Genomic DNA, 21,946 nt, shown 5'->3' with positions numbered 1-21,946 from the left:
AAGGCGTATTTTTAACTACATCTGTTGCATGAATTCCGATTTGACTGATCACACTGAGGTTGTTGAAAAGATGAGACTCCATATGATTTGTGCTGTTCACACTAAAAACTGTGTGTAATTTTTTTTGAGAAAAAACATCAAAATTCTCTGATTTCAGGTCCTCAAATGTTGAATATTTTCTGGTTTCTTTACATTCTGACAGTAAACTGAGTATCTTTGAGTTGTAGACAAAACAAAACATTTGAGAACATCATTCTGGACTTTTGATTGACATTTTAACATTTTCTGACATTTTAAAACAAACAACTATTATTCAAGAAAATCGAACGATTAATCAACTGAAAATAATCTTTAGTTGCAGCCCTAGTCAAAACAATTATCAGCAACTATTTTGATAATATCGATCGATATAATTGTTTCAATCATTTTTTGAGCAGAAATCTACAAATATGCTCTGGTTCTGCTTTTAAACTGACTATCTTTGGCTGGACAGTAAGATCATAACCTTCAGCTTCAGTGGTGGAAAGTTAGTGTACAGAGTACATTTAGGATGATACTTAAGTACAGTTTTGACATATTTGTACTTACTTATTTACATTTTAAGCAACATTTACATTACTTTGACAACTTTAGTTACTTTTCCACAGAAAATATGCAGGATGGGTAAAGCACAGTGACCACTCACTGTGTGAAAACACAGTCCTGAATTACCTAGAAGACTTGAATTTCATATTCTGTGGTTACACCATTAGAAACACATCTGAGAGGTCCATACAGTATCTGTGAGCCATGAATATATACTTTAAGTTACCACTGAAGGTATAACATTAGTTATTTAGATTTGATTTTAACGGTGTTGTAGTGTGAAGATGCGGTTGTAACAAAGGTTAACTCTCCCTGCTGCTATAACATGTCCTTTGATCCTCGGGATGTAAAATATACATGAACTGTTTTTGATCTATAAACTTTATATTTTCCTTTTATCCCGACTGAAAACAAACATCAGATCTGACTGATCTGAGCAGCATGTTGATGGAAAGTAGACAATAACTTAAGAAAAAAAAAAATAGTCAGAAACATACCAGGAGGTCCTCTTGGTCCTTTCTGTCCGACTCCTGACAATCCTCGGTCACCTTTCTCTCCTGCAGGACCTGAAGGAAACACACAGGGTCAGAGTCTGTCTGATGAGGAGCTGAAGAGTCACAATAATCCTGTGGAAGTTATTTGATAATGAGGACCTAACTCCTTTGTAAAACAGAAAACTTAACACAATTTAACAATTGAATAGTTTTGGCAGTGTTGATACAAGCGGTCAAAGTTTGCCAGTTTAAAACATTCTTGCCTTGAGCCAACATGCAGAACAAAGATAAGACCTTTTCATCACTGTTTATATGAGTCACTCAGCAATTATTGAAATCAAAGGTCAGCTTTTCAAACCAGTTTAATTTGCTGTTTTTTCCACTGAAGAAAACTACTTTTAATAAATGAGTTTTCTGTCTTGTTTGATAAAATGCATCAGGAGAAAAACATGTTCTCTGTTGTTTTGGCTGTGAGCACAGTGCTTTTGAAACCTGACAGTAAGTACCAAGATAAAAGTTCTGACTTTTTTCTGCTTTAATTTAAGGATGTTTACATCCACATCAGAAGAAATGCAGCACTTTTAATCAGACTGTTTTAGGTAACCTGAAATAAACTTAAAGAGAGTGGTGGTATTTGGTGTAAGATCCTTTGCAGAAGTATCTTACATCTCATTTACACCTGGTCCTAAAATGCATTATTATGCATGCTTAATTGCATTTATACCTACCTCAGATTCAAACAAAATGTAAACCAGACTACCTCCAGATGTGGTCTGGCAGATCTGATCACAAAGCATTTACAGCTTGGATAAACATGTTTTCTTCTTTAACTGGATAACTTATCCAGATTCAGATCCCATTATAATACTAGGTGTAAATGAGATGTACATGTCAGGCATGATGGGAGCTGGTTGAATTCTCTAAATCCTGAGGAAAGGTGCTTCAGCGCTTTCTTTGGTATCTCCTTCAGCATAAAGTCCACAACACCATCCTTTACAAAAAGAGCAGCTCATGAAAACAAACCATCAACATGACCGACAGAGGATGCAAATCATCACATAAGTAACTGTTGCCTATTAAGCAATTTCAATCTTATGTCATAACTTGCTAATATGAGTAGATTTGCATGACATGTACTGCCTGTCCTCCAGTTTATTTAAATGAATGAATTACTTAATGAAGTAATATCGTTCACGATTTTATAGCCTGCATGAAACAACGTGGTAAGAATGCACGAGGTGAAGTAGGATATCTTAAGATGCCCTTTCAGTAGTGGAACACTGCCACATTATCCGCCATCACATAAAGATGTAGCCTGGTGTTAATGTATTCAGATTCTCTTAGCACTGCAGGTGTCTTTTCCTAAGACCTAAAAATTTCCTTTGAAATTTCCTTTCCTTGACCTCATTATGCTGTCACTACAGAAAGGATGATAAGATTATGTGACCACAGCCTCTCACGCAAGTGTCGAACAGGTAGAACACATGATCAGATGGATTGAGGTCATGTGACTGAAGAACACTTGTCTAGGTTCCTTTGACTGTGTGTTTAGGATCACTGTCCTGCTTAATTGCCTTGAAATTGTGAGACTCTTAAAAAGGGCTGAAAGTCAAACAGCCGACACCCAACGTGGAAATAAACATCCTAAAATTAAAGCTGAGAGTCAGCACTTTAACCTCACAGTCATTGTTTCATTTCTCATTCAAAGTGCTGCTGGAGCCAAACGATAAAAACATGTCGCTGTCCTGATGCCGTCTGACTGCACCAGAAGTGTTGGATGTTGAGATTCTTCTGTACAAACTTCAACATGTTTAGCACCGTCAGACAGAATCACTTCTTACTGTTGTCCAGTAAACACACTGATGGTTTTCTAGTGGAATAAGTGATATAAAATATCCAACTCCATGGTGTTGCATAACAGAGTGTACTCCTAATAAGCCTCCTCTTCTGGGTTGATAAACTTCATGTCTGCACAGTGTTACTGCTGCTTCACCAGCTCTGTCTTGTGCAGTGTTTTCAGAAATGTTTGATTTGTTTCACTGCTTTTGTTATAAAAAAGACAAAAGGCATTCAGACTTTAAAGTAGATCCCTAACAACGACTGGACGGCAGCCTGTTACTTCATGAAGTTTACTGATGAAGCTAAGCCTCGTTAGCATCTTGTGATGGTTTTGTGCATTTTAAATAAACCTGCTGCTGTCTAAATAATCACTTTGCCGCCTTTTGTGTTTCCATTTTACAAATCTCTCCAGTGCAGGTTTATTTTTGTAACTCCTCATGATGATAACTATGTTAAAACACTGCCTCTCTCTCTCTGTGCCACAGGTTGATTGTACCTCTCTCTCCCTGCTGGCCGGGTAAACCGGGACTTCCGGGGAATCCGTTCCTTCCTGCAGCGCCTGGCTCTCCGCGGGGTCCCTGCCTGCCGGGAGTTCCGGGAGGCCCTGGAGGGCCCGGGTTGTTGCTGCGGTACATGCCGTTGGGGATCTGGTTCAGTACCGTGTTGACACGAGTCATTTGTGCTGCAACAAGAGAGGAGGAGGAGAAGGAACAGAGCAGTAAGTGTCTGACTCACTGTATCATGAACTGGCTGCTCCGCGCTGCCAGAAACATTTCCAAATACAGTTCAGAGGGAAAAAATGCTCCACTCACCGTTTACTAGCTGCTCGCAAACTTGTCTGGCAATAGATCGCATCATGTTCTGAGGAGCAAAGTCACCCTGGGAACAAAGAAAAAGGATTTCACATGAAGATGAATGAAGGTTTTGATCCAAATGTTTTGAGGTTTATGAAAAATAGTTTCCTTTACTTTTAAAAAATCTTTTTTCGTGGCTCACAAAAAAAAGTTCCCTTTCGAATGGTTGCTCCTGATGTTGCTGCAGGTTTCCTTCCTTTTGATTACTTTGGCTATTTTTTTTTTATTATTATTTTGATTTCCTGATTGCTGTCTATATTGATCGATTAAAATTTTTCTGTCATACAGTATAGCCACACTTGCACCATGGAATCTTTCCTCAGGACTCTGAACCCTTAGAGGAACTCCAAAGCTGAAAACAGGATCTAAATTAAGCTCTGGGCACATTATTTTACCCCCCAAAAACGTTCTTGCATGTGGGTAGTAATTTCCAAAAGTTCAGCAACTTTGGTGGTGGGGCTTGCAGCACTGAATATTTGGTCAGTCATTATATTTCAGCCACCATTTTCAAAAATCTGCAGCCACAAAGTTTATTTTGTGCTCATTGTGCTTCAACACATCAATATGAAGTTAAAGAAGAAAGTAGGCAACACATGGATCGACTGATGAGTTGTCATATAGTCACATGCAAAAATGGTGCGCCATCATCTTTTCATACCTCAGTGGACTCTTTTGCCCACAGAGGAAACAGACAACAACAGGCTGAAGGAACCTTTTAGTTTCCTGAACAGCAGTTCCTGGATCAAACCTTTTGTGTATTTTGGGTTGAAAACATGTTGTATCTGTAAAGTTTCTTGTATATTTAGACTTTAGGAAACACATTTTCAACTGCATTTCCAACATGCACAGGCTCCCAGGCTTCCCCATGACGAAGTCGAAAGACTGAAACCTTTTTTTCAAATCAGATCCAAGCCACATTTGGGGTCGGTTTGAAATGCAATTTCACTCATATTTCTACAGTGTCAGTCAAATCAAATAAATATATATATATATTTTTTTTTGGATCACAGTAGCTGACCAGAATCCATGCTGCTACAAATAGAGCGGTATGGAGGAAAACACTCTGCTCTGCATCTTGACAATGTGATTGTTTGGAAAGATGACAGCTTCATTTCTCAAGCGTCCACGTTGGAAAGCTGTGTCCCCAGCATACATAGTTACTGACAGCTACTCCATTACCACAGCAACCCGAGAGACGGGTTGTCTGATCACTTGTTAATAACAGTGCAGACAGTTTGTCTTTAAGATTTGATTTGAGAAACAAATTTGATTGGCCTGCAGTCTGAAGAAAGCCTTAGATTAATGCTGAATTCTAAAATCATATTTCTTTTTCAATTAGGTTAAAACAATTTGTAAAAATCTGTCTTGATTCTAGATATTAAAACTTACTTTCCAAAAATACCTGAAACAGGGATTGTGGGAACAAATCTTCTTGCCACATTGGCAAACAACTCCTCATCTTGTTTTGTAAAATTTAAGCTTGAAAGATATTTACATCCTAAATGAATTGTTAGGAATGTTTTCATGCAGTGCAATGTCTCAAATCAGTTCTCTCACGTTGGATTAAAACTTGTCACATGAAGTTTTTGAGCTTTTAAGATGTTAAAAACATTCAGTTTTACTCACTCTCTCTCCCTTGTCTCCCTTTAGACCGACAGCACCCTAAAAACAGAAAATCACAACCATTCAGTTGTCAGAAAACCATTTTAAACACAGACTTTGCTGCCAGGTGATAGTGAGGACACTTACAGGAGGACCGGAGTTTCCAGGGTTTCCTGGTTTTCCTGCAGCACCTGGTGATCCAGGAGATCCTGGAGGTCCCTGCAAGGAAATAGAAAAACAACTCAAAGGTGAGAAGAGAGTAACAATCAGATCAGGAAAGTTTACATATAATCTTTATAACATTAAATCTTATTCTCCAAATTTTTCAAATAAAGGATTAAGTAACAGGGCTCAAAACTCTTTAAAGATCTTCATAATCATCTGTGTGGATCAGAAACTTTGACTTCAGTCAACACCATCAGCTGGTTAACTCTGGCATCAGTGTTTAGGGACTTGATTATTTTCTCCACCCAGTTTGTCCTTGAGCAAAGCACTTAAAAGCTTAATTGCTTTAGCTGGGTTTACATGCTGAGCCGACTGGCCATCAGTGCAGGTGTATGTGTGTCAGAGCTCTCAACAAACCATTAAAACTCTTACCATTGGCCCTGCGGGGCCTCTGGGGCCAGCCGGTCCTTCCTTTCCTTGAGGGCCCTGAAACACAGGATCAGGACTAAGAAACTGAAGTGATGCTCTTCACGTTTAAAGAATTCAGAGAAGATGTTTGCTATTAAAACCAGCCTGTGTGTAACTCACCCTCACTCCAGCTGCTCCGATCGGGCCAGCAGGACCGGGAGGACCAGGTGAACCCTGCAAACACACAACAAAACAGCTTAAAGTTGACCTTCTTCCTGCAGTAACTAAAAAGTTCACCTTTGCTCCGACCGCCCATTCAAACTGGTTTATTTCTGCATGTCCAACCGTAAATCTCCTTTTTTGCGCTCATTTGCTCAAAACCTCTGCTCACTACTTTTATTGCCAATCCTCTCCGGTCTTTGATGCCTCGGCATAACGTTTACAGGGACCATAATATATTCCAGATCTGTTTTATTGGCCATTATAAACCAGGACCCGCGTGGTCTGCAAGTCATTAAATGCATGTTGCTATAGCATCTGCTCCAACATGGTCACCTGCAGCCTGCTCTGTCAACACCATCCACGTGGAGCTAAAGAGCTGATTCATCAGTCTCACTCTGCACTCTGCACCGAGTCTGCAGGTTTGATCCCTGTAAACATGTCCTGTTCCAACACTTTGTCCCTGAGTGTCCCTCTGCAGGAGCAGGAGGGTAAAACTGCTCCAGTTTGTTAACTGATGACTCGTTAAACCTTTTTATTTTCCTGAATAAGTGCAGATCGTCTGCTGCTGACTGACAAACATGAAGTCGGCTCAGAGCAAAGATGTGTAAGTCAAACTAGGGTTGGAAGGGAAAAAAAAATTTAGCATAGTATTGTGATATTTTGCTTGGCAATATTTTATTAATACACTGAGGCCATGTATCGATCTTGAACTGCAATGATTAATAGAATAATCAATCAAGTATTAAATTAATCACCAACTATTTTGATAATCGATTAATCAGTTTGAGTAATTTTTTAAGAAAGAAATCATCAAAAAATTTATATAGCTAGCTCAGTAAATGTAAATATTTTCTGGTGTTTGAGGACGTCACCTTGGGCTTTGGAAATCAGCATTTTTCACCATTTTCTGACATTTTATTGGACCAATCAACTAACTGATTAACCAACAAAATGACTGACAGATTAATTGATAATGAAAAGAATTTTTAAATGAAAGACTTATTACTTAAAGTACGTCCAAACAAGTGGAACAGATGGACATACGTCCACATATTTTTCACCTGACAAGATTGTGACAGGATTAATTAATAGAATAATCGAGAAAATAATCAACATTTGCAGCCCCATATAAATCTTATATGATATACGTTATACATACTGCAATTGCGACACATTTTTGGCTAGAATAACAAAATCAAATGCATTTTCAGTCCACTAGTTCAGTTTTTATCTGGTAAGGTTAGCAGAGGTCACAGCTACATTGGTTGGTTTTTATGACGATCACATGTTGCCGCAATAAAACTGATTCAACTGAAGATTTGATCTTATTAAATAAAACAGATGTTGACAAAGTTTTCCTTAAGGGACATAATTTGCAACTGAAAAAAGTAATAAATTGTCACGTATCACAATACTCAGCACATCAGAAATTATTTTAAATCACATTAACATTGTATCCTGGTGATTCATTCCCCTAAATCAAACATGGCTGCTCGTTCTGCTGCATTTCAAACAAAGAATTTCCTCCTTCATAATTTTCATCCAACTCATAGGCACGAGGATCTGCTGCTGTTTCACCAGGCCGACTGCACGAAGACATCAATTAAACCAAAATAATATTGTTGAACAAATATTAAACCTTTCTCTGACACTTCGACATGCTGCTCTGATTAATTACTGTGAAGTTAATGTGATCGATGAATGGTTGTCTGGACTGAGCCCAATCAAACAGATCTCATTATCAGATCACTAGTCATCTAGTCACTAGATGACGGTTGAAACTATTGACTTAAAGGTTTTTTCACATCAAAAGTGAGACTTCCTACTGAGAGAGCCACTGTGCTGAGCCCCCAAAACCCCAAACATGTCAAATTCCTTCAACCCAGAAGTGGAGATGGGATCTAAATTTGGACAAACAATCAGAAGGATAAATGTTCTGTTTTGAGTTTTATTGCTGTCCAGTTATTTCAGGTATTTTTCACACGTGTTCTGTAATCCCTACATCCAGCCTCATGTTTTATAGTTAAAATCTTTATTTCTATTTGTACTTTAACTGTCCAGATACTCAAGTAAAAAAAAAGTACGGTGAGAAAATGTACTCCACCTCTCTCTCTGTCTTTCCAGCTACAATTTAACCTCAGGTTGTGCAGCCAAAACTAAACTGAACTTTGACTGCAGATACTGAGACTCTGGCTTATTATATGACGACTACAGTTTTAATTTTTACTGACTTAGCAGTCCAGAAAACTACATGTTTTAATTAATTGGTCTTTTCTTATGGATTATCTTCTATTAAATAAAAGAAAAATAATTTCCTCTGACTTTAGAGAACATGCAGGCGAGGCTCAAATCCTCCACTGATCCGCCCTGATGTCAGACTTTTTCCTGCTCTGTCGTTGGTGGTTACAGCAGCTAATCTGCACTCTGATCAGACTCTTAACCTCCACCTCTGCTGCACTTCTGCCTCTTAAAAATCCATGTAATTAAAACTCTGACCTGCTTAAAGCAAGAAAACTGATCTCTCTTCTGTCCACACAAGGACGGACGAGGTCACTCTGCCTTACAGGGTGAATTTTAAAATCCACCAAAATAAAACTCTAAGGGTTGAAGCTTAAAGGAGTAAACAAAACCTTCTCCACAGGTCAGAGCAGAGCAGTGTTTCGTGTTTGCCTGTGACTCCACCTGTAAACAGACTTAATGGAGGGATCTGTGGACCTGAAGGGACAGAAAACACTTCAGTCCCTCCAGCATTTACAGATCTTTTACCTTCTTATGAGCTCAACCGCTGCGTCAAGCTGAAACGTGATCTGACCTTTAACTGTGCTGGAGGTCAGTCTGACCAAATCATTGTCACCTTTTCTTGCTTTTTTCTACATTTTTCATTAAAAATATCAAACATTCATCATCTCGTTTACTGTTCCTGTTTCTTGTTAGAACAATGAAGCATGGAATCTGGATCCAGACCAGGGTTATTATGCTAAACTAAAACTAACAAACACTGAAAAAACATTTTAGTTAACTGAAATAAAATAAAAACTAAATATTTTGTACTTGTATCTCCTGAAGAAATGTCAAGCAGCTGAGCGGTTCTCAACAACGATGCAAGCAGCAGCTCCAGGGGACAAATAATCAGCTCACTCAGACCAGAGAGCCAAGCAGTCAGCACTGCACCGGTACATTAAACTTGTCTAAATGATGCAGCAGTATTCATGATTAAAACACTGATCAGAGAGAAAAGATATGAAGTAAATGGAGGAAACTTTGACTTGCATCTCTAACCACTCCATAAAACTTGTGAGAGGCTCTAATCCAGGAAGAAATCAAAACAGCACCTGAAGTTCATCATTCAGAATGTCAAACATCATCATCCTGTTCCCTCTTCAGACCACTTCAACAGTGACCGCAATGTTCTTTACTTTCAGGCCAACTGTTGCTTTATAAGCATAGGTGTTATTCTTTTCTTCCAGACCCTAATGTCTCAGGCTGGACCGCGGCTCATCATCGTAGATAAAATAACTTACTTTAAGAGGAGGATGTAACAGCTGACCACAGGCCAGCACTTAACCCGTGCTGTTAATCAAGGTGACTTGTTCTTGGCTTGTTCTGAGCAGAAATTTCATTTAAAAGTAATATTCATAAGCTTTGTCTCTACGTGAATCCTCCCCAGCTGGAGAACTGTCTGAGTCCAGCCTGATGCCAGACTAGTAGTCAAACTGTGAATCATCCCGTTTCCTGTTTAAAATCCCAGAGCTGCACTTACTTTCTGTCCAGGTAAGCCGGAGTCACCGGGGTCTCCCTTTGGTCCAGGGCGGCCCTGCAGGCAGGACAACAATAACATAAATTAGCAAAACATTTCTTTAACACACAGAGACCGCAAAGACTGCAGTTGCTGCCAGGCTTGTAACATGTACTACAGCAAGTCTCTGTGCCGTCCTTCAGTATTTGCATGTGAGTTTTGGAATTGATTTTAAGATTTTACTGCTTGTTTTTAAAGCCTTGAACAGTCTGGCTCCTGCTTATATCTGTGATCTGCTGACTCTCTCCTCTGGCACGGCCAACTAATGTTTGCAAAATCTCTACTTGTCACTAAAGGTTACTCAGCTTTTGTTTTTGACAGCAGAGTCCCACATCTGTGGACCTCCCTGCCTGGAGGTCTCAGACAGTAACTCAGTATCTGCCTTTAAATCTCATTAGACCCATTTTGATCATATGGCTTTTTTTTAAACTGATGTATTTATTATTTTATCTTGTTTATATCTTAAATTTTGGATCTTATTTGTTTGATCATATGTTTTTTATTGTAAAGCACTTATAGCACTAATAAAATGCATGTTGATGCAGGTGTAAATGTGTGCAGAAGACGCAGCCATCAGAATGCAGGTTGGATCTCAGCACATGTATTTTCTTTAGATCTCAGCTCAGGTGTAAAGGCCCAGTTTGCATCTCAATATATAGACTGTTTAGGTGGGGCTGGTGGAAGTAATTTCATGGATGGGTGTCTCTGCAAGGGAGGACTTGTTAACTTACAGGGCTTAAAAGCATAGTTCAGATTTTTGAAGTGGGGTTATATGAGGTACTTCAACAGAATCATGAAGTGTAGTCCACTGCTGCCTTGATCACTTAGTTTGTGTTACTGTGTGGCTCTAGTTAATCTGAGAGTAACACAAAATAACACAAACAAAATAACAGATTGAAGCAGCTTTAGACCAACAGCTCCTGTGTTTTGTGATGTAAAATGACTGTTTTCGCCAGTGGAATCTGGTGGCTTTGAAGAGAGTGATATTTGGTTTATATAAAAGTGGTTTCCTATTGGAAAAGTCTAACAGCAGAGTAAATTGGTAGAAATATTCTAAATAGACCATACACTTAAACTGATATTGATTTTTTTAGGTGTCTAAAATATGTGTTGTACTTATGCTTAGCTTCCTACATCAGTACTTGTGCTCCTTCTCCACTGGAGGCGTGTTGACCTCCATCTTACTGCAGGTAACACACTGACAATGAATAAGAACCTCATCCAGCCACACTACAGATAATCCAAACATTCACTTCAAACAAAACAAAAAGGGCAGAGTTAAGTAATCTTTGCAACTTCTGTGCAATGTTTGGTTTCTTTCAAGTCAAACTGTATGGATCTCATTTAGAGCTGCTCTTTTCCTTCTCCGGATACAGACCCTTGTTTATGGACGTGTAAAAGGGTCTAAATGTTTGGCCAGATTCTTATGGAAGAAAAACAAATAAAACAAAAAAAAAAAAAACTGTTCCTCCTTCCAGTTACCTTAACCTGCCCATCAAAAAGCAATATGGGCTCTTGAAAGCGAGCATTAAGTTAAAAGAGATCCAAATGAACAAATACACAGTAACTTAGGTCGTTAAACCAAAAACAAAGTTGAATAAATGAAGTTCACATGATCAATGGAGGGTGGTGAGAGCAAACAAGCTTCTTGATTGGATCCGATGACCTTTTCAGTCTGAAGGCAGCAGAGGTTATGTTAGCCTAGTTAGCAGGGATTAGCCTGCTACTGTCATGTGACCCTCCTTCACTTGAGACGCACCATGTTTGTTTACAAGCCTGAAACCTTCACCTGCATATTTACATCCAGTCACAACATCCACATTACATACACACACACAGATCACATTAAAATGAGCTCAGTGTGTCATCATGCTAGCTTTAAAGTTGGAGGCCTGCACGATTTCGTAAGGAAAAAAAAATCATATTGTGATTATTTTGACTGAGATTGTGATATGATTAGTGGGAATGATCAGTTTTGCATTTAACTGTTGACATTTACTGAAAAAAAAATAATATGACATTTGCTTGGGTCTGTATCAAACAAACATGTTTTCTTGCATCCGGAGAATAAGATTTGTTATTCTGCAGCTCTACAGTCCTTCATTATTATGCAGTTTTTGCAAACATTTTTCCTTTTTCAAAAGATTGCGATTAGGTTCTGGTTCTTCGATTTGGACATTGCACTTGGCCATATCGCAGTTTGGATTATTTTGTGATAAATTGTGCAACCCTGATTTGATGACAGTGTGGTTACGAATGATCTTTATGTAACGTGTGAATTTATGGTTGTTTTGTTTGGTTTCAAATCGTCTGCACCAGTTCTCCCCGACAAAAAACAGCCCCAGCTCCTGAGTCTTAATCTGCAGGTAACAAGTAACTACAACTGTTAAATAAATGTAGTGGAGTAAAGAGTAAATGCTTGAGGACAGTGACATGAGTTGTACTTTCCACCACCGTGTCCTGTGTGACCCCTCTGGAGACAGAACGAGGGAACATTTCAGCTCATCTCAGGGATGGAAATCCAAACTGTGATTTATTAGCATTTGGTGATGTTGAGGTCTCACATGTCTTTGGTATCACATCTTCCCCTCAGACATGAAGGAATGTGAATCTCTGCCACTGATACTCCCCAGCTTGTAAATTCTCTTCATAATAAATCGCCAAAATAATCCCTCTCCATGTGCCGAGGCATCCTGGGATTTATGTTAAGTTGCTGACGAGGCATTTAGCCTGTTTGTCTCTGAGCAGGGTGAGTGTGTGTGTGTGTATGTGTGTGTTTGTGTCAGGTGTGTTTATACACTCACAGCCTCTCCTGGAATCGACAGCCCGCTGGGTCCTTGAGGGCCGGGCAGACCCATGGGCCCTGGTGGTCCGATATCTCCCCGTGGGCCGATCGGTCCCTGTGAAATAAAGACAGAAGGTCAGATAAGAAATATTTAAACACAGGAGGAGTTTGTTGTTGATATCTGCTGATATTTCTTGTATAATACTGCTGCAATCTGAGGAAAAGAGCAACAGGAGATGAGGAATGCAGCTGCACGGATCGAACCGACCAAACCTCCCCTTCATATCAGGCAGAAAAAGCAAAAACACGCTTTCGATAAGTGGAATCAGATGTGCTTCAAAGCTTTTGTACTTTAAACAATCTTTTGTTTTCATCGAGGGCTGATAGCTGAAGAGTCTGATCCAGCTTAGACAAAACTGACATGAAGGCTTTTTTTTTTTTACTTTAGTGTTAATTAAAAAGGTGAAGTTTTAAAAGATGAGACAGATGACAGATAGAGGAGTTTTTTCTAATTATTATTATTTAAGGTACTTACAGCAGCACCACCTTCTCCTCTTTCACCTCGAGGTCCTTTACTGCCAGGGGCGCCCTGAGGAGGAGAAATATTTATCATGTTATCACAATAAATACAAATATCAGAAGGAAAACTCCACTATAAACCTGATTTCAAGTCTTAAATGTTTTAATGTAACTTTAAATGTTCTGTATAAGTAAGTAATCATGTCAGAAAAACAGATTTAGGTGTTATTAAGAGTTTAACACTTAAAAAAAAAAACCTGATTCATCACAACTGTGACTAAAGAAAGATCACCAACTTGTTAAATTACCACTCTTTGGCAGAAATGTATGTGTGTGTTTTGAGGACAGAACAGATCAAAAGTATGGAAAATATTCACCTTGAAGCAACTTGATGCAACTTTTCCACCCTCCCACTCTCCACCTGTACGCCTGATCTCTCACTCTGTAACCAACTATGTTACTAATTTTGGTGAAACTGGATCATATTTTATTGAGTACATATCCTGTGGCTGCTGCACTTTAACTCTGTGATTTACAGAGTTTGGTGATGGTCAGTGACTGTAGCTGCAGTTTATTTACTAGCTGAGATATTGTACTGACGACAATATCTTGAAAATGTCTGTGACTGCTGTTGTTGCACAGTTTATCATCACTCCTTTGAGTTCATTCATTTTCAAAATCAGGAAATGTTGGGTTTTAATCGGCTGATAAATCCAGTTGATCCATACTGATGTATCGTTACGTCTCTAATAAAGAGTACAGTGTGGTTCTGCTCTATATGAAAAGTGCTCTGGGATAACTTCAGTTATGATCGAGCGCTACACAAATCAAACTGAATTAGAGTGAAGACAGAGGGCGAGCTGGCCTTCCTGCTGTTCGACTAGTCAGTAATATTAGTTTTTGATCATATGTAATGTAATGTACAGCTGTCTGTAAAACTGTCTGAGCACAAAATCACAAAAATACCCAAACCTTACATAATGTTACTTTAAAGTTTGTAAAAGCTAAAGTTTTCAGACTGTTTGGCAGAAAATGTTGTGTCGGTTCTGATGCCATCAATCACAAAAAAATCTGACTTTATGAAATTGATTGTAATTTACAAGGTTATGTAATTTTAATAATTTAAGAATGGATCTGGTGATATTCTATAATTTGTTTTTTCTCTATTATGGTCTTTGATTTATTGACAGTAGGGCTGCAACTTTTCATTATCGATTAATCTGTCCATCATTTTCACTCTTAATTGATTAATTGTTTAGTCACTAAATTGTCAAAAAATTGTGGAAAGCCCAAAATGACGTCTTCAGATCACTTCTTTTGTCCAAGCAACAGTCTAAAACTTTAAGACTCTTCATTTACTGTCATTAATGACAAAAAATAGCAAAACCTCATATTTAAGAAGCTACAAATCCAAAAAATGACAATTGATTGTCAAAATAGATGGCAATTAATTTTCTTTTGACAACCTGAATAATCTATAGTATAATATTAATTGTTGCAGCTCTAACTGATGATGATAAAACTACAGACTAACACCAGACTCCTCTATTCTTACATTAGTGCAGTCAGAGAGGAGGGTGGAGGTTTATCCATCAGCTGTCAGACAGGTCGGCCTCCGTCAGCGTGCACCACAGTTTACCTTGTTCCCCCCTCTTAAAAGATTTTATGAGGCATTGCAAAGAAGTTTCCCATGGTTAATGTGCCTCAGGGTGCAATATTCTGCCTTGTACAACATACAGTTAATAAATAACCATAAATAACGTGACGGGAGAGAGCTTTTACTTCAGTGTAAGTAGTGAGACCACAGAGGAAAAATGTTCCATTACAAATCAAAGTATTTAAGTCAAAGTGTGTGAGGACAACAAGTATTAAGAGTGAAAAATGTTCCCTGACTGAATTACTAAAAGCATGAAAATCCCCAAAAAGACGGGTTGAAGGATCACGTTCCCTCACAGGTTCACTAAAATGGTTTCAATAATGTTAAGTCTTTGTGTCGCAGCCCAGAAAACAGATGTGAATGATGGATAAACATATTTAATCATCCTTTAGCTGCCATGAGCAGACACTGAAAAATAAGTTAATGTTTTTATGGTTACGTTAAGGCAACTTCGGTTATGTGAAATACTTAACACTCAATATTTCACCAAAATCACCATCTTTTTGTCTTAAAGGGAAACTCCTGCTGAGAGCTCTACATGTTGTCAGGATTCTTGTGGGATTTATCACAACTGGGATTGGAAGAAAGTCAACAGGAGAGAGCGGGACGGGCGCCTGCTGCAGCTTTGGGTAAACAGTGTCATTTACCTTGCACACATCCACATCATTTTTTGGACAATGTTTAATATTATCAATTAATAAATTCTGCTCAGTTTGAACTGCTTTCTGAGTGTTTTCTTACCGTTAGACTGGTTGATTAGTCTAAATCAAATTTCATGTTTAGTCAACAGGGAAATTAGTCATCAGGAACATTGATAGTTTGTCAAACAAAGTAATCTGTGAAAAGAATAGTGAGAATATAAACTCACATCATTGCATTGCCTATAAACTAATCCTCTTGAAAAAAGCCCACAAAACTGGAACAGGACAGGAAGGCAGTCAGTTTTCTGAGACTGGGATCAGACTGGAGTGAAAATCCACTCCTGTGTCACCCTTCAGGGTGAACTAGTCTGAGTCTGTTGCAGCTCAAGACAACAAGTGTGAGCATGAAACAACCCTGCTGGTGAGCAGTTAGAGTGAGCTGAGCAGATCTCTGCTGCAGGCTACATTAGCTGCTGCTAGCATAACTCACCTGAATTTTTAACCCAACTGTCTGCAAGAAAGCTGCATTGTGGGTAATGCATGCTCCAGGTTTTGACAAGAAGAATCTGTAGAATAAAATAGACTACCTCTGATTCTGCTGCATCGTGTCCAACAATGCTACATTGTTTTTGTTGCCTAAACCGAAGAGAATCAGGAGGTGAACACTGGCATTTGGTGTCAAAGTTCTGCACTTCTTGCTGTACCAGAACACACTGTAACACCTCCTGGACTGGAAAACTGTTGCCAGTGAACATAATCCAAACAGCAGAAAATATTACGCAAAAACCATTTGGTTTATAAACAGAATTTCTAGGAGATGGGGTTGAGCTGAAATGTAGAATGTAATTAATTCGAGTAAAGTAGCAGAAAGTTCCAACCTGTAAATAAGAGGTTATTAATGGGTTGTTGAGATGTATTCAGGTGATTCTTACCACTGGTCCCTGAGGCCCTGGCAGCCCGTTGGCCTCTGAGGTGCAGGTGCAGGCGTTGGGAAGAGCCGGACACTTCAGCTCATCTCTCTGATGGAGAAGAAAAGAATCCAACGGTCAAAAAAACACAACAACCAAAGTACAAAGACAGAAAGTCGCTGAATGAACCCTCAGAGTGTCTGAAAGAAGTGAATCATACGAGCCAAAGAACATCGATTCCAAGTTTGAACTGATTTAAGTTTGGATTGAGGGCCTGAGCGGAGTTAACATCTAACATGTCACTTCATTAGCAGCAGATGGTTCATACAGTCACGGTTCACAACATGAAACATTAACAGTCTCTGACATAAACTGTGAGGAAAAGGTGTCTAGAGCAAGAAAGCAGCTCAGCACATCTACAGTGTTTCCAAAAACATTTTGCACTGGTTTAACGTAGTGCTAAAAGTGCACTGTGTCTCTGTTTGTACAAATATTTCACAATGCTGCAGCTGACTGCAGAGGTAAACAGATTAGACAACATTTCTGTAGGTTAAACTGTTTCACAAGACAAACAGCAGAGCCAAGATGCCTTAAAGTGACGATTTCTGGAGCCAGACCACCAGAACAAATCTGTGGGCACGCTGACAGCACCCGCGGTGATTTTCCAGTAGGAGGGGTACATTTTCTGCTTCAGAGGTTTCAGCACAACGATGAAATTAAAGCTTTTGTGAAAGAGAAACCTCAAGAAAACAGTTTAGGAATCTTAAAAACACAGCCTCCGGGAGACGTTCATGGAGGCCCAAGCAGGAAGAGCCTTCTATCGAGGCGGGGCGGATAATATCTTTGTCAGATATCCAGAACTGTTAACAGCAGTCCTCCTGTCAATGTTGCCTAAAATCTTCAAATATTTTCCTTTCCTGAGTGTGAAAGTTCATTATTTGCCTGATTGTGAGTCCAGAGAAAAGCCAAACAAAAACAGGACAGCTGCAGAGACGATGTGCAGCTTGTAAAAGGTCTCTGAGCTGTCCAAGAAGAAACTTGACAGAATCTTTGGTCATCAGTCACAAACTGTGCTTCTAGGACTTGTGTCCATGTAGCGGTTTTCTCTGGCAGAAAATCACTGGCGGTTGTTGGAAGCACTGGGATGAAGCACTTTTGTGGTTAAAGAAAAATAAACGCTGCATGTGTTGCTAATATGATTGGTTACTTGAAAAAAAGCGAGTTTGTGAAAAAAACAGCGGTTTTCTGAAAAGTTCAGAGGTTATAAACTCATCATGTCATAGTGTCTGTTAGTTCAGTGGTGACTTGAGCAAAATTAATTTCCCTTTGTGGGAAGTAAAGGACATTATTTAATTGCTATTGTTTTGACTGATATTGCAATTATGATATGATTTTCCTTTAACACATATTGCACGTCCTGTGATTTGAAAATTGCAGAAAGCCATATTGTGCTTTTTGATAAAATTTTGAATAATTGTGCAGCCCTGTTATTTATCTAACAACTGAAAGATGCTGGTGCTCAGAGAGAAAACACTGATTTAGAGCTTTGACAACCAAAGACTCACGTGTTTGGGACTCAGTTCTCACAATATGGCTGCTGCTGCTGCAACCTCCATCATCTATAAACTAACCAATCAGAATACAACATGAAAACAATTTAACAATCAATGAACGGTCATATAATACGTAGAAACGTGAAACACTTACTGGTTCCAGTTTCTTAAATGTTTGTCGTTGTTATTGACACTAAAATCTAATATCTTTGTCTGTTGGCTTCTATTCTGCATCACATTTAGCAAGAAATCTGTTGCTTTTCTTCAACACGAGTGGATCTTACAGATGATCTAATATTAACTACATCTAAAACTTTTAACTAACTTTATGTTGCTGTGGTTCAGATCCTCAGCTAAATGTCTACAAACTAAATTTAAGACACACTGGACTTGTTTTCAGTTCATGGAGGATATTTGCTTCCACTGCTGTCAGGGTGTATGTATTTCCAAACTTATCTCCTCGGTTTGGATCATTTAATAATTGTCAGCAAAACAGCCCAATCAAGCAGCTGTCCTCACTCTGCAGCAATTGAGATAATAATCCACCCGAGTTGAATCCTTTTCAAAATCTTTTGGACGTCCATCTGCAGACGTGCTGCACTCAGACAAAGCTTTATTTGTTACAGCGTCTCCGGAGATCTCTGCTGGGACCGAAGTGAGAAAGGCCAGAGTCCAGCCACTAAACAACAGGCCGCACTGTGCTGCCTTTAAAACTCTCATACTGTCGCTGCTGCTGGTGGCCAAATATTTAACTGCTTGAAAACAAATGTTTTTCTCCGTCTAGTCTCACAGAGGGTCTTGAGAAACACCAGAGATGTTTTTCAGAGGAGTTGATGTGTGAGGGATGAAGGATAGAGAAAGAAGGGAACTTATTCCATCCTTATAAATATGTTTTATGTTCTTTAAGGCTTATAAATTATTACCAGCTTGTCTGTTTTCTTCTCTTCAACCTGCAGCACATTAACAGGCGATCGATCTCTGTGTTAATAATCAACTGTTTGCTCGCACGTTTGTCATATGTTTGCAGTTTAAAAGTCAATAGATGCAGGTTTAATTACATCCCCATTTAAACTAAATGAAGTGCCTCAACAGACGGAACAATGAGTGGATCTGCAGTGATGAGTTTTAAAGCTTTTTAATAAAATGCAACAGCAAACATATTGACATAAAGCATGTTTCACCCTGATGAAAGAAGCTTTATGTTGACACGTTAGCTGCTGCTCCGTATTAAAGGGTAAGTCCAGTGTTTTTAAACCCAGGTCCTATTTTTTATATATATATATATATATATACATATATATATATATATATATTTTGAGGTCCGTGTGCAAAAAGCTTTGGAAATGGTCCAGAAGGTTGCAACGTAATCTTAGGGGACCAAAGTCTGTCCACTAAAAATGCTTGTTTTTGTCATCAGCAGGCTCAGATTGTTATCTTAAGTGTCTAACAACAATATGGAAAGGATCTTTACAAAGATGGACCTTTTTGTTAAGGCATAACATACTTTTTATTTAACCAGAAACTAAGGATGCACCAAATCCGTCCCGTATGCTGTCAGACATTTTTAGCAGATGTACTACGATGGGTGCATTTCCTTGTAAGGGTTACATTGCAGCTATTCCAGCCCATTTAGACCACAAAATGTGTAAAAATATGTAAATAATATTTATAATTACCCTTTAAAAGAGCTCTAACTATAACTGATCCAGATCCTGTGTGTAAAACTAACTTGAAAATTGAAAAATGTCTGTTTAGAATCATCTCATTCCTTGTAAAACCATGTGGCTCATATCTACAGAAAGAACAATAGTTAAGCAGACATTTACATCATGTTTTTGCCTTTATTTTCTCTGTAAATTCTTAAAATATCTGGATTAAATTGAACTTATATGATTTCTTATTATTGTATCCAACTTGAATTATGGCCAAAACCAAGAAAACGATAGTCTATAAAACTCTATATGAGAACACACACACTGTCAGCTGTTCGGATCGAAGCTGCTTCTCATGTTTTATATTAAATCTCACGTACTGTTGTACTTTTCATCAGACGTATCGTCTGACTCACACTCCTGTGTATCGTATATACTGTTTATTTTCTCTTTGATTCGAGACGGCTCTGATTCTGATTACGCCGCTTTGAGCTTTGATCTGCTGCTGAGCTGAAAAAACCCACCAAGGACACACATGAAGTGTGTGGAGCTGCAGCTGTTAGAGCACAAACACTGTCAGGAGGCTGCAATTACTGCTGCACTTAACTGCAACTAACAGCTCTGCATTGTCCCCGAGTCACTTTGCTCCACAAAAATGTTGGAGAAAAACCAGGTGACATGTCAGCTTTCTATAAGATGATCAGTTAACACTCCCAGGATGCTCCACAGATGTACAAACAAACACACAAACAGGAAAACACAAACTTACACGCAAGCAGATGTGAGTTTTTGGAGATTTTTTGGACACAAAATAATCTATAAAACTTTGTTTTTCCACTAAAGCTCACAAATCAAGATGACTAAACTATGGCCACAGACAAAGGCATCAACATTTTCTTTACTTTCAGGTTAAAAAAATCTAAATGTTTGATGAAAGCATGTGTCTAATCAGGCCTTACAAAAACACAAACTGCTTTATTTTGCCTTCAATTTAGATTTTTTGTTAAGGGCTGAATTCAAAATGATATCAAAGCAGAAAATCCTCAGTCTGCAGGCCAAAAACTCCATCAGCCATTTCTATATTTTATAATCCAGCTGATTTTTCAGATAATGTCGGAGCTGCAATCAAAGATTTACCATCATTCAACCGTTTAAGGTTAAAAAAGGTGCAGGTAGATGATGAACACATTAAAAATCTAAAAGCTAAAAGGTCGTGTGTCCATGTTTCATGGAGGCCGGGGGTTCCCTTACCATAGACGGGAGGTCACAACATCTGTCCCTGCTGGTCCAGCCCAGGCTGCAGACAATATCGAACATCTGGAGCTGGAACTGTGGAGAGGAAACAACAAAAAGAAAAACATGGGAATGGTGTTGTGCTACATGTGTCTGTGATACACCCTTCACAGCTCCCACAAGACAAATAGAGGGACAGCAGAGAGACCGCAACACAGCCGCGTCCCATCAGCCCCGGCACACACAGGAAACGGCTTCTATTGCAACCATATTGACGGTGTAACGTATAGAACTGCAGAAAATGTTCATTTAATGTCTGATTTAATTAAGTTCACTCCAGGATTCTTGTTCCCACAGTCCTAAAGCTGCTGATGTTATCAAACTGATATACATTCAAATATGAACTAGAGTCACACTGAGCTGAAAAAGTTTCTTTAGTGAGCAGTTCCATGATTTGGAAGTTTTTATATCATTTTCAGCTTCACAGTACTCTTCCTTAAGTATTCAGATTCTGACTTGACTTTGGTCAAAGCGTGTATGTTTTAGAGTCAAACTTCTGTTTTCCCAAGCCTGTCTAAAAAAGTTTTACCACACAATCTGATGTAGGTTTCTGCATATAAACCTCGGAGGCTGAGGGTGGAGAGAGGAGGACATGAGCTCCGTGAAATACGTCGCTGCTGTTTGCCAACGGCCGAGGAGTTTCCATTTGAAAAACCCAGAAGAAAATGCAGATGTAGTTGCCCTTTAAAATTAATAACTTGAATGAATAAATCAGACTTTTACTCATAAAAATGAAATGAATTCTGTTGCTGACATTAGCTAACACGAGCCAACTTAGCATGACGCGTCTGTGTAAGTTACTGTGTCGGTTTAAGCCGAGGTCAGTGAGATATTTCTGTCTGTTAAAACGGTCTCTGTGTCAGATCAGGCGATTATAGAATCATAAACTCTTGCCATGTCCTGGCCGGGAGACATGACAGACCACACGTTGCTCCATTACCAATCATCGTTTGCAGACTTTCACGACGTACGT

The 21,946-nt window shown here is 38.9% G+C and overlaps 1 protein-coding gene across 1 annotated transcript in view; it reads right to left on the bottom strand.

Moving 5' to 3' along the window:
* col12a1b (collagen, type XII, alpha 1b) overlaps positions 1-21,946 on the bottom strand; it is a 193,266-nt gene that overhangs the window by 9,348 nt on the left and 161,972 nt on the right. Inside the window, exons 64-75 of the mRNA XM_084737671.1 lie at positions 20,932-21,009; positions 16,500-16,586; positions 13,286-13,339; positions 12,770-12,865; positions 9,930-9,983; positions 6,128-6,181; positions 5,972-6,025; positions 5,522-5,593; positions 5,399-5,434; positions 3,731-3,797; positions 3,415-3,600; positions 1,083-1,151 (exon numbers count right to left, since the gene is read on the bottom strand). Of these exons, the coding sequence (XP_084593797.1) occupies positions 1,083-1,151; positions 3,415-3,600; positions 3,731-3,797; positions 5,399-5,434; positions 5,522-5,593; positions 5,972-6,025; positions 6,128-6,181; positions 9,930-9,983; positions 12,770-12,865; positions 13,286-13,339; positions 16,500-16,586; positions 20,932-21,009 (907 nt within the window). The remainder of the gene's footprint in view (positions 1-1,082; positions 1,152-3,414; positions 3,601-3,730; positions 3,798-5,398; positions 5,435-5,521; positions 5,594-5,971; positions 6,026-6,127; positions 6,182-9,929; positions 9,984-12,769; positions 12,866-13,285; positions 13,340-16,499; positions 16,587-20,931; positions 21,010-21,946) is intronic.

Source organism: Lutjanus erythropterus, chromosome 15, assembly GCF_056507025.1.
Source record: "Lutjanus erythropterus isolate fLutEry1 chromosome 15, fLutEry1.hap2, whole genome shotgun sequence".
NCBI classification, from domain to species: Eukaryota; Metazoa; Chordata; class Actinopteri; order Lutjaniformes; family Lutjanidae; genus Lutjanus; species Lutjanus erythropterus.
The sequence above is the reverse complement of the archived record's forward strand: the minus strand, read 5'-3'. Positions and strand labels throughout refer to the sequence as shown.